At 40.7% G+C, this 13,661-nt stretch overlaps 1 protein-coding gene across 1 annotated transcript in view; it reads left to right on the forward strand.

Moving 5' to 3' along the window:
* The window catches only part of LOC308513491 (zinc finger MYM-type protein 2-like), a 163,231-nt gene that overhangs the window by 125,466 nt on the left and 24,104 nt on the right, over window positions 1-13,661 (forward strand). Inside the window, exons 22-24 of the mRNA XM_081083585.1 lie at window positions 967-1,061; window positions 3,125-3,293; window positions 3,475-3,626. Of these exons, the coding sequence (XP_080939711.1) occupies window positions 967-1,061; window positions 3,125-3,293; window positions 3,475-3,626 (416 nt within the window). The remainder of the gene's footprint in view (window positions 1-966; window positions 1,062-3,124; window positions 3,294-3,474; window positions 3,627-13,661) is intronic.

Consider the following 13,661-nt stretch of genomic DNA (forward strand, 5'->3'; position numbering starts at 1 on the left):
CATTTAGTGTTCATGTCATTGCATTTACTGTTAATATTTGTCTTTTATTTTTTACCCAAATAAAACTCAACAGTTAACTTCTTTTTTAAAAAATATATTTTTATTGATTTTAGAGAGGAAGAGAGAGGGAGAGAGAGATAGAAACATCAATGATGAGAGAGAACCATCGATGGGCTGCTTCCTGCATGCCCCCCATTTGGGATCAAGCCCACAACCCGGGCATGTGCCCCTGACCAGAAGAATTGAACCCAGGACCCTTCAGTCTGCAGGCTGATGCTCTCTCCACCAAGCCACACCAGTTAGGGCAACAGTTTACTTCTGAAATGACTCATAGGATTGCTTTGTAGGGACTTAAGAATTTTTTAGAGCCTTAAAAAGAAACTTTCTCAAAGTAATTCATTATATAAGATTTTGGAGATAGAGAAGGATAAAGAAGTGTTTGTGTATTTTTTAAAAATTTAAATACAATATCAGTAGTAACTTTCTTAAGATCCTTTTGAAAATCAAGTTGACCTTCAAAGGGAAAAAGTATTATCAGATCTTTTGTTATAAAAGAAATTTGTTCTACTTTCACTATTTTCTTAATCTATTGATGACCAATAAACACATTGAATTGAATGTAAAGCATTTTATTTTAGGAAAGATTTAATAGATTGAAACAGATTTGTATGAGACCATTTAGATCTTACAATTGAATTTCAGGTTATAATAATTTTTCTGATACCGATTTACATGAAAATTTCATGTTGATATTCATTGTACATATTTGTTAAGAGTCTGAACAGGTTTTATCAGAACTCATAGGCCATGTTAGGTACAGAAGATCATTTATTCTCCACCCCAGCACAGGTTGTTCCCATATACAGGTGCCTGTTTACATCCTTTGGCTATTTCTTTGTTGGCTGTGTTATATAACATAAACCTCTGCTATTACATTTGGAATAAAAGTTCTGATTTCTTTGTCAGCTGCTGAGGAGCTTGATATGGAAAATGAATTTTTATTACCACCTGTTTTTGGGGAAGAATATGAGGAACAGCCTAGACCTCGATCTAAAAAAAAGGTATAAAATTAATAGTATTTTTGCGTTTGGTTAATATCTCTATATAGTAATATATCTATACAGCTATAGAGTAAGGATACAGTGGTGCTCACTTGTGCCTAGGAATATGGAAAGATATTTTGTTTTCTAGATTTTAAGAGGTAAAGCCTTTATTCATTTTTAGGTAATAAAAATGTCTCAGATTTAATTGTAACTTCATAGAAGAAGAGTAAATATTATTGCCACTTAGTTTTTTCAGTTTTATCTTGATAAAAGGTTGACAAAGTTGCAAGTAAATTCAATTCTTTGACAGGAATTGAGACTATTTTCTAGGGAGTTGTTTTTTCCATCATTATTATTATTATTATTATTATTAAATATATATTTTATTGATTTCAGAGAGGAAGGAAGAGAGAGATAGAAACATCAATGATGAAAGAGAATCATTGATTGGCTGCCTCCTGCATGCCCCCTACTGGGGACTGAGCCCACAACCCAGACATGTGCCCTTGACTGGAATTGAACTTGGGACCCTTTAGTCCCGAGTGGCCAATGCTCTATCCATTGAGCCAAACCAGCTAGGGCCATCATTATTATTTCTAAAATATAATTTTATTGATTTCAGAAAGAAAGGGATAGGGAGACATAGAAACATCAATGATAAGAGAGAATCATTGATCGACTGCTTCCTGCACACTCCTTACTGGGGATGGAGCTTGCAACCTCAGCATGTGCCCCAACTGGGAATCAAATTGTGACCTTCCTGGTTCATAGGTTGATGCTCAACCACTGAGCCACACCAGCTGGGCTCCATCATTATTTTTGACTAGAGGACCGGTGCATTAAAATTTGTGCACTGGGGGGGTGGTGTCCTTCAGCCTACCCCTCTCACAGTCTGGGAGCCCTCAGAGGATGTCTTACTGACCGCTTAGTCCCGCTCCCCATGGGGAGTGGGCCTAAGCCACAGTCTGGCCTCACTCTACAGGAGGCGACCAGGCTGATCAGGGGAAGGCACTGCCCCCATCACCCCGCTGCTGCTGCCACTGCCGGCTGTGGCTGCGGTGGCTGCAAGGCCTGAGCCCCGGGGGTCAGGCTGCCGAACTCATGGCTGCCTGAGCCCGGGCCTCGCAGCTGCTGTGGCTTTGTCCGAATGGATGTCCGGAAGACATCTGCCCTAATTAGCATATTGCCTTTTTATTAGTATAGATGAGACTAATCAGTGATGTTGGAATATGCATTTGATTATATCCAGTTTCATTTAAGCATATCAACACATAGGAAGACATCTCGGACATTAATAGATTCAGGTAGGCCAAATTAACAGGTGTAATTTTAAAAAATATTTTAACATCAACTTTATTTCTGATTTCCAACATAAATTAAGGTCCAAAAGGGGAAAAAAACTTCCACAAATTTCCCCCAAAAGAAAGAAAATGAAAAAGGAGTGAGTACCCTGCAGTAGAATGTAGTTGGACTTTTACTTCACATCACAAAAATTAACTCAAAATGAGTCAATAGACCTGAATGTAAGAACTAAAAAACTCTTAGAAAGAAAAAAACTCTTAGAAGAAAACATAGGCCTCAGTCTTCATTACCTTGGGTTTCTTAGATATAACAGAAAAGGCATAAGGAACAAAAGGAAAAAAGATGAGTTGGATTATGTCAAAATTTAAAACTTTTGTACAGCAAACAGTGCCATCAAGAAAGTGAAAAGGAGTGGTCATTTCCTTTATGGTGGAATTATTATAAAGTTCTTCAATTTATCTTACATTAATATTTATTATCCTTTTATTTCAGATTATTAGTTTATGTCATATATTTATTTTCTCATCAGTGACTCACAGCAGAAGTTAATAAAATTTTATTGTACACAATGGTTTATGTAGAAATATGGCATTCCTACAGATATATTTCAACACATGTTATAGGTAACTATTCTCAGATTCAGGAATACCAGTCAATTCTAAGAATAAAAATATATTCTCTTTAATTTGCATTTTTTGATTGATGGCTTACATAAAGTCATGAAATAATGTAGACTTTTTTTAAAAAAAAGGAGATTTACAATGGTGTTTTACTAATAGGGAGCCAAGAGAAAAGCTGTATCAGGATACCAGTCTCATGATGATAGTTCTGACAATTCAGAATGCAGCTTTCCTTTCAAGTATACATATGGTGTAAACGCTTGGAAACACTGGGTCAAAACTAGGCAACTTGATGAAGATCTTCTGGTATTAGATGAACTAAAATCTCGTAAGTGTTCTGATTTTGTTTTCCCTACGTCCTATTTAAAACCAAGATTTTTGTTATTAACTACCTTTAACTTTTAAGTGTAGCTGTTACTTTCAAGTTCTTACATAGAATAAATTTCAGGGGCTTTCTTAATCTTAAGACAGTAAGTAATAGCAATTACTAATTTTTTATTTCTTCTTAGCTAAATTAGTAAAGTTAAAAGAGGATCTGCTGTCTCACACCACGGCTGAGCTTAACTATGGGCTAGCCCATTTTGTCAATGAGATCCGCCGACCAAATGGAGAGAGTTATGCACCTGACAGCATCTATTATCTTTGCCTTGGAATACAGGAGGTTAGTAATTTGCAGGCCAATTTTGAATATAATGTTAATAAGAAAGGTTGTTGTGGTAGTTCTTAGACAGAAAAATGTTATGCTTTAAGAATATTAAAGATAACTTTATGGAACATAATGATTCATTGCTTTATCAAGAAAGACAAAAAAGAAATTTAATCTATGAAAAAGATAGGATATTATAAAGGATTTTCTGAGCTTCTTTGTAATTAGGTATTTCTGCTATCATATGATATATTCTTAAAAATTACCACATTCTTCAAAACTCTGCACAAAAACCAAAAAGAACAGGCCACTCAAAACATCTGTATCTTTTGTAATACGCCTGACAAAGTTGTATGTTTGTTACCATACGTAAGATAATGACATCATTCCCTACTACAGTCCCAGGTAAACGAATTAATACTCTGAGGCATGATGCAGATATGTATAGATCCATGCTGATATGCATGTGAACAGAGAATGTCTGCTTTCTCCACATAGTCAGTCTGTTTCAGTATAGACCGCTCATGTTTTTCTAACATGTTAGAGTAACTACTCATTAGTTCTTTGGAATCATCTTACAAAATGAGATCATCCTTTAGGGGTTTTAAATAAACTTCAGCTGCATGTCTGTGAATCTGGAATGACTTTGTTTTCCATAGTAGGCAATAACTTCTGTTTCTGAAAAAATTGTATAGGTTTGAGCTTAGAGGTCAGAAAGGATCCTCGCTTCACATCCTGTGTGTATGTAAATGTGGTAAATAATGGAAGCAGATCTTCTTATGCAGGGTTTTGTTTATAGACCTAAAATTTAATGTTAAGCTGCTAACAGCATATTGAAATAAGTTACTGAAAAAAAACTAGAATTGTCTTAATTTGTATTTTATTTCTGTTCTCTTCAGGATAGATATTTTCCAAAGATTATGAAAGCGGTGTGGGGAATTAACATATTAGCTGTACATTACTGTGTGTTCAAAGGCCATCACATATTTTCTAGTAACAATCTAAAACAGAGAGGTTTTGTTTCTTCTACTCCAACTTGATAGATTTACATGTACTTTGAGCTTCATATTTATTTGGTGATACTAGGTTCACCATTTTAAAATCCCAAACCATGAGAATCAAAATTTTCATGGAAACTCCTTTGACAGTAAAACCTGACTTGAAGAGTTGTGATGCTGTTTTCTTTATTATACTTTCAAAAAATATTCCATTTTAACCCAGCCAGTGTGGCTCAGTAGTTGAGCATGGAACTATGAACCTGGAGGTCACAGTTTGATTCCTGGTCAGGGCACATGCCCGGGTTGCGGGCTCGATCTTGCGTTGTCGGGGGTGCAGGAGGCAGCTGATTGATGATTCTCTCTCGTAATTGATGTTTCTATCTCTCCCTCTTCCTTCCTCTATGAAAATATATATTTTTTAAAATTCCGTCTTAGAATATTAACTGTAGACTTCACTGTAGAATTGTTAATGTTTCTAAACAAGTGTAATGTGCTTCCCTAGACCAGTGGTCGGCAAACTCATTACTCAACAGAGCCAAATATCAACAGTACAACGATTGAAATTTCTTTTGAGAGCCAAATTTTTAAAACTTAAACTATATAGGTAGGTACATTGTTATTAACTTAATTAGGGTACTCCTAAGCTGGCCTTTGCTAAAAACATCCTCAATCTGATTGATGTACGTTTGCTGAGGTCGACCCCTTTCAACTCTCCCATCCACACTCATCTTGTATACTTGTTTCAGATAGACTAGTGTGGATGGGAGAGTTGGTAGGGGTCAACCTCAGCGAACATACCTCAAAACAATGTACCTCCCCTGCACTGTGTATCCCACGGCCTGCCTGCGCCGCGTCTCCCATCAACCGACTGACCAACCAACACCCCCCCACACTTCTTCTAACGCCACTTCTTCAAAATAGACTTGCCCAAGCCGAAAACCAACTTCTGCGCATGGGCCACGAAGTTTCAATTGCACTGTACGTGCGTGCCCTCACGTGGTATTTTGTGGAAGAGCCACACTCAAGGGGCCAAAGAGCCACATGTGGCTCGCTAGCCGTGGTTTGCCGATCACTGCCCTAGACCACGCTAGGAATGTTGTGTAATTATGTACATGGTCTGTGTTTCCATTGTAAAAGTCCAAAAATTATGAATTCTGAAACATATCTGGCTTCAGGGGCAGTGGCACAGGGTTTTAGAACTGTGTATATATTTTCCCTTCCACTTTTATTATGTTTTGTAGTAAAAAAGAGTAGGCATAGCATTTGTAAATATGCTAATTCTCCTTGGGAGCAAACAGGAGGTGGGTATTACTTCTTTGTGTTTGTACCGTGCTATCAACATACAGGAGTTCGCACTCACTGACCTGGATGATTGCTGTGACTATTATACAGTAGACCTATATATCAAATGTGTGTATAATTATTTAAGGTAATTTTTTATAAAGAGGACATATATGTCATCATTTTAGAAGTAGTTCAACTATTTTTACTTTATTTTTAATAATTAAAAAAAATTTTTTTTTAATCCTCACCTGAGGATATTTTTCCATTGATTTCTAGAGAGAGTGGAAGAGAGATTAAATTGCCTCCTACATGTACCCTGACCAGGGCCAGGGAGAAGCCTGCAATCGAGGTACGTGCCCTTGACCGGAATCGAACCCGGGACCCTTTGGTCTGCAGGCCAACGCTCTATCCACTGAGCCAAACCGTCCAGGGCAATTTTTAAATTACAGTTGACATACATTATATTAGTTTCAGGTGTATAACATAGTGGTTAGATACTTACATAACTTACAAAGTGATCACTCTGATAAATCTGCTACCCATCAGGTAGCATACATAGTTATTACAATACTAGAGGCCCGGTGCACAAAAATTTGTGCACTGGAGGAGGGGAGGTGTCCCTCAGTCCCACTTGTGCCTTCTCACAGTCTGGGACCCCTTGGGAGATAACGACCTGCTGGCTTAGGCCTGCTCCCGGGTGGCAGAGGGCAGGCCCAATCCCTAGGTGCCTGCCCCGCAGCTCCTGGTCGGGCTCAGAGCAGGGCCAATTGGGGAGTTGGGGCACCGCCCCCTGTCATGCACAGAGCAGGGCGGATCAGGAGGTTGCAATGCCACCCCCAGTCACGCTCAGGGTAGGGTCGATTAGGGGGTTGTGGTGCCACCCCTGTCACATACAGAGCCAGCCGATTAGGGGGTTGGGGCGCTGCCGCCTGTCACACACAGAGCAGGGCCCATCAAGGGGGTTGGGGAGCTCCCCCCTGTCTTGCATAGAGCAGGGCCGATCAGGAGGTTGTGATGCCACCCTCAGTCATGCTCAGGGTAGGGCCGATTGGCGGGTTGGGGCACCACCCCCTGTCACACTCAAGGCAGGGTCGGTGGGGAGGTTGGGGCGCCGCCCCCTGTCACGCACAGAGCAGGGGGGGAGGTGTCCCTCAGTCCTGGCCGGGGAGTGCCCCAACCCCCCCCCCCCTCCGGTCACACTCAGGGCAGGGCCGATGGGTAGGTTGCGGCTCCACCCCGTCGTCACACACAGACCAGGGCCCATGGTGGGTTTGGGGCGCCGCACCCTGTCACACACAGAGCAGGGCCAATCAAGGGGTTGGGGAGCTCCCCACTATCAGGCACAGAGCAGGGCCGATCAGCGGGTTGGGGTGCCTTCACCTGTCACGAACAGAGCAGGGCAGATAGGTAGGTTGTGGCCCTGCCCCCTGTCACACACAGAGACGCAGGGCGATCAGGGGGTTTGGGTGCTGCCCCCTGTCACGCTGCTCCAGGGGCCAGGAGGCCTCACAGCTCCGCTGATCCCAGTGCTGGGAGGCCTCGCAGCTCTGCTTGACACCGGGACAGTGAGGCCTCGTGGCTCTGCTGATCCCGGTGCTGGGAGGCATATTACCCTTTTACTATATAGGATAGAGGCCTGGTGCACGGGTGGAGGCCGGCTGGTTTGCCCTGAAGGGTGTCCTGGATCAGGGTGGGGGTCCTGCTTGGGTGCCTGGCCAGCCTGGGTGAGGGGCTGAGGGCTGTTTTCAGACTGGCGGGTGACAAGCTCCCAACATCTCCTTTTTTCCTTTTTTTTTTTTTTTAATTCTGGGATTTATTTACGTTCTATGGCTGTCACTGGAGCTGAGAGCTGGCTTTAGCTCAGACCTCAGCTGCTGAAAGCAGGTTTCTGTGCTTTGTTTATCTTCTGTATTTGAAACTTTGTTGCGACTCCAGCTCTGAGATCCCGGGCCTGCTGAAAGCAGGTTTCTGGGGTTTTGTTTAGCTTCTATATTTGTAACAATGTTTCTTAGAAAGAAGCTCAGAGCCCAGCAGCGGCAGGTGGGGAACCTTGGCTTCCTCTGTCACTGGAGCAAGCAAGCCTCCTGTTTGCGTCAGTTGCTTGGCTGCCGGCCGCCATCTTGGTTGGCAGTTAATTTGCATATCGCCCTGATTAGCCAATGGGAAGGGTAGCGAAGTTATGGCTAATTACCATGTTTCTCATTTATTAGATAGGATTCTTGACTATATTCCCTATGCTATACTTTATATCTCATGACTATTCTGGAACTACCAATTTGTACTTTTTAATCCTTTCATCTTTTTCACCGTCCCCGGACCCCCTCCTATTTGGTAACTGTCAAAATGTCCTCTGTATCTATGAGTCAAAAAAAAAAAAAGTCTGTTTCTGTTTCGCCTGTTTATTTTGTTTTATAGATTCCACATATTAGTGAAATCATCTGACAATTGTCTTTCTTTGTGTGACTTATTTCACCTACCATAATACCATGTAGTTTCACCCATGTTGCTGCACATGGCAAGATTTCATTTTTTTTTTTTTATGGCTGAGTCATATTTTATGTATGCACCACTTCTTATTATATTGGCTATTGTAAATAATGCTGCAATGAATATATGGGACATATGTCTTTTCAATTTAGTGTTTTGGGTTTCTTCAGATAAATACCCAGAAACAAAATTGCTAGATTGTTCTTTTTATGGCCTTTGGTTTTAAAGTCTGTTTTGTCTGGTATAAGTATTGCTACCACAGTTCTTTTTGTTTGTTTGTTTTCATTTTAATGAAATATCTTTTTCCATCCCTTTATTTCAGTCTGTGTGTGTTTCTTTTGAAGTGAGTCTCTTATAGACAACATATGTAAGGGTCTTGTTCTGTTGTCCATTCAGACACCCTATGTTTTTGTATTAGAGCATTTAATCTATTTGCATTTAAAGTAATTGTTGATTATTTATTGCCATTTTATTCAAATTTTTTTTTCTCTTTTTAAAAAAGAACATACCCCTTCACATTTCTTGAAATACTGATTTGGTGATGATGAACTCCTTTAGCTTTTTTTTTTTTTTTGTCTTGGAAGCTGTTTATCTGACCTTTGATTTTAAATTTTAGCTTTGCTGCATAATCTTGGTTGAAGGGTGCTTATTTTTCATCACTTTGAATATTTTGTGCCAATCTCTTTGGCCTGCAAAGTTTCTGTTGAGAAATCAGTTGACAATCTTAGGGGAGACTCCATTGTAGGGAACTACCTGCTTTTCTCTTTCTGCTTTTAAAAATCTGTCTTTGTTTTTAACCTTTGGCCTTTCAATTACAATGTGTCTTTTTGTGGCCTCTTTGGGTTCATATTACTTGGGACTCTCTCCACTTTCTGGACTTACATGTCTATTTCCTCCACCAGGTTAAGGAACTTTTCCATAATTAATTTTTCAATATTATGTGAATGTTGGTGCACTTGAAGTTGTCTCAGAGGCTCATTATACTATCCTCATTTTTTGTATTTTTTTTTTTTTAAGAGAGGAGAGGAGAGGGAAAGAGATAGAAACATCCGCGATGAGAAAGAATCATTGATCAGCTGCCTCCTGCACACCCCCCTACTGGGAATCAAGCCCGCAACCCGGGCATGTACCCTTGACCAGAAGTGAACCCAGCGCCCTTCAGTCCGCAGGCCGACGCCCTATCCACTGAGCCAAACCAGCTAGGACAATTCTCATTTTTTTTTGGATTTTTTTCTTTTTGCTCTATAGATTGGGTGTTTTCTGTTTCCTTTTATTCCAAATTGCTGATTTATTCTTCATATCAGTGTATTCTTTATTTTTGAGTGGTTCTTCTTTATGTTTCCAACTCAATTTTTGTGTTTCTTATAACTTTGTTGAAGTTCTCACTGAGGTTCTATCATTTCCTTATAACCAGTGTTTTGAATTCTGCATCTGGTAGATTGTTGGCCTCCATTTAATTTAGTTCGTTTTCTAGAGCTTTGTTATGTTCTTTCATTTGTGATGTGTTTCTCTGTCTCCTCATTTTAGCTGCTTTCCTGTGTTTGTTTTTATGAATTAGGTAGAGCTGCTGCATCACCCAGTCTTGGTAAAATGGCCTTGGGTAGTAAGTGTCCTGAGGTGTTACTGACATAGACTCCTGGTCACCTGATTTGGGCTCTCTACCTACTAACCTGTGTGGATTGTGTGCACCCTCCTGTTATAGTTAAGCCTTGATTGCTGTTGGCACATCATTGGGAGGGATTTGCCACCACACTGATCAGCTTAGAGGACTGGCTGTGACTACAGTGGAGGAGTTGCTGTGCAGAGGCCTACCCTAAGTAGCATTTCAATAGGGTTCTGGTGCCCGATTACCCATTGAATGTGTAGCTAGTAATGTGGTTGTGTGGTGCTCTGGTGTGCTCTGAAGCTGGCCACTTGGAGGGCCTCCCAGGAAGTGTAGGCCAAAATGAGCTGTGACTTTTGCCCTTCCTGGGGTCACCTGACATGAACTACAAGGCAGTGTGCACAGGGCTGCTACCTTTGCTAGGCTTGGAGGTGCCCAGGAGGGCCAAGCTGTAAACTGAGGCTATCACTAGTGTGGGCCTGGGGCCACTTAGCTTAGCAAGAGGTTCAGGGCATGATGAGGCCAGGTGCTACTTGTTGGAGGTTTGTGAATCTTGTAGAGATTTTAGGAAATTCTGTAGCTTGAGCCAAGGCTGGCGTTTGTATGGAAAAGCCACTAGAAACAGCTTCAGTGGGTCTGAAAGTTAGGTGGATTGGGGTCTCAGAGAATCACCAGAGTGGGTTGAAGTTACCAGGTTGATGGAGATTCAGTTATGGTGCCAGCCTTCAGGTCTGTAGAGGGAGTTCTCAGCACAGGAAAAATGGTGTCTGCTCGCACTTTCGTGTGGGAGAAAGTTGGCCCTTAATATCGAAGCCAGAAAATTCATTTTCTCCCTGTATGTCTTCTAGCTGCTTCCATAGTGCTGGAGCTCAGAGCCAGTGAGTCTGAGTAAGTCCTTGTGCAGACCCTGGGACTGCCTGGGACTCCAAGAGCCCTCTGTCTTAGCCACAATCCAGCTGGTTTCCTCAGCCAACAGTTATGGGGACTTCTCTTCTTGGAACTGGAACCCTGGGCTGGGGGCCCTGTTGTGGGCCTGGGACTCCATGATCCTCAGGGGGGACATCTGCAGCTAGGCTATCTCTTCTCATTTTAAACCGCCACATGTGGCTGTGGGACCAACCTCTTCGGTGTTTCTGCTCCTCCTATAAGTCTCACAGTGGCTGCTTTGTTTTAGTTTTGATGTGGTTGTGGTAGGATAAGAGGCCAGAGATTACCTATGCACCCTCTTGACAGCCTAATTCAATCAATTTTAGAAGTGTTGAAAGAGCAATAGAGTTCTGCATATTAACTTAGGAGGAAGGAGAGAGATTGAGTTCCAAGCTCTTGTTCTTCTTGTTTTAATTCAACTGTAGTTTATGATATGTTTTGGTGTTTTGTATAATATTTCTTTAAAATTGCTTCTACTTGTAATTAAACTTAAAAACTAATATCTACATAATATAACTTTAAATCAGCAGTAATTAGAGAAAGACAGCACAATGGGGGTTTCTACCCTACCCATATCTAGTCTATCTAGTTCCTCTAATTCAGTGGTTCTCAACCTGTGGGTCGCGACCCCTTTGGGGGTCAAATGACCCTTTCACAGGGTTCGCCTAAATACATCCTGCATATCAGATATTTACATTACGATTCATAACAGTAGCAAAATTACAGTTGTGAAGTAGCAACGAAAATAATTTTATTGTTGGGGGCCACCACAACATGAGGAACTGTATTAAAGGGTTGCAGCATTAGGAAGGTTGAGAACCACTGCTCTTACTAGTCAAATAGTTATTCTCTGTTATTTCTTCTGTTAAATTTGCATATAGGGATACAATTGATTTTTGTATATTCATCTTACACTCTATATGTACCAATTCACTATTAGTTTTAGTAGGTGAGGTTTTGTTTTTTTTTTTCCTTAGAATTTTCTACGTACAAAATCATGTCATGAATGAATATAGTTTACCTCTTTCGTCCCAATCTGCATGTCTTATATACTTCTTTTTCTTGCCGTATTACATTGGTTGTTTTGGTTCCACAAAAAGATGAGTGTAAGTGGTGAGAGTAGAAACCTTTGCTTTGCACCAAATCCTTTGGGGAAGGTTTTTCTTCTTTTTTTCTCCCTCCCCTCCCCTCCCCTCCCTTTTTGGTTTTTCTTTTTTAAGTAGGATGTTTTCTGTAGGTTTTTTGTAGCTTCCTGGCACTTGATCAAGGAAGTTTTAATCTATTCTCTTTTTTTAAAATATGTATTTTATTGATTTTTTACAGAGAGGAAGGGAGAGGGATAGAGAGTCAGAAACATCGATTAGAGAGAAACGTCAATCAGCTGCCTCCTGCACACTCCCTACTGGGGATGTGGCCGCAACCAAGGTACATGCCCTTGACTGGAATCGAACCTGGGACCCTTGAGTCCATAGGCTGACGCTCTATCCACTGAGCCAAACCGGTCAGGGCTAATCTATTCTTTAGTTCAGTGATTTTCAACTGATATGCCACAAGAATTTTTAAAACATGTAATACCTGATTATTTAGTCAGGGGCACTGACTTAGTTTCCCTAATATTGTCAAATGAAAAAAATAACAATAGCCAATACAATAATAGCCATCTGGTGTAAGTGGCCTGTCTTTAACCATAAATATGTATTGTAGGTCATATAATAGAATTGCATCATATTGATCATATTACATAATAAGATTATGCCTGATTGATTAATTCTTGGTACCAGAATTCCTTACACACAGCTATAGGCACTTGATTTTTCAAAAAGTCACTTTGGAGCAAAAATTATACCTATATTTTTTTGTCAGATTGGCAAAAAAATGTACTTTTTGTAAATGCCACAGAATTTTAGTAAATAGATTGTATATGCCAAATGGAAAAGGTTGAAAATTTTTGCCTAAGTTGGTTGAGGACTTTTCTTTTTAAAAAATCTTTATTGTTGCCGAAACCGGTTTGGCTCAGTGGATAGAGTGTCGGCCTGTGGATTGAAAGGTCCCAGGTTCAATTCCGGTCAAGGGCATGTACCTGGGTTGCGGGCACATCCCCAGTAGGAGATGTGCAGGAGGCAGCTGATCGATGTTTCTCTCTCATCGATGTTTCTGACTCTCTATCTCTCTCTCTTCCTCTCTGTAAAAAATCAATAAAAAATATATTTTAAAAAAAATCTTTATTGTTGAAGTATTACATAGGTCTTCTCCACTCCCACCGCCCCCCCCCCCCTAATCTCTTCCAGCCTGCTTCTATCCCTCTTTTGCCCCCCCTCTCCCTCCCAGCCCTCACCACCACATTGTTTGTGTCCACAAATTATGCATATTATGCATACAAGTTCATTGGTTGATCTCTTCCCACCCACCCTCCCCTACCTTCCCTCTGAGGTTCAACAGTCTGTTCATGCTTCTATGTCTCTAAGTCTATTTTTGATCATCAGTTTATTTGGTTCATTAGATTACAAGAGTAAGATCATGTGATATCTCCTTTTCATTCATTTGGGAGTTGTTGTTTTTTTGTCTCTTCATTTTTGCTGTTCCTTTGTATTTGTTTCTATGTATTAGATCAAACAGCTATGCCACCCAGATTTTTTGGGTTGGTCTTATGTAGCAGATGTTTTGTGGGACCCAGTGGTGCAGTCTCATGGGATATTTGGGATATTTGATGTAGTTAGGTCTTGAATGTTATTGTCCCATTCATTGATGGAA

The sequence above is a fragment of the Myotis nattereri genome (assembly GCF_964212035.1).
Source record: "Myotis nattereri genome assembly, chromosome: 2".
In the NCBI taxonomy this organism is placed as follows: Eukaryota; Metazoa; Chordata; class Mammalia; order Chiroptera; family Vespertilionidae; genus Myotis; species Myotis nattereri.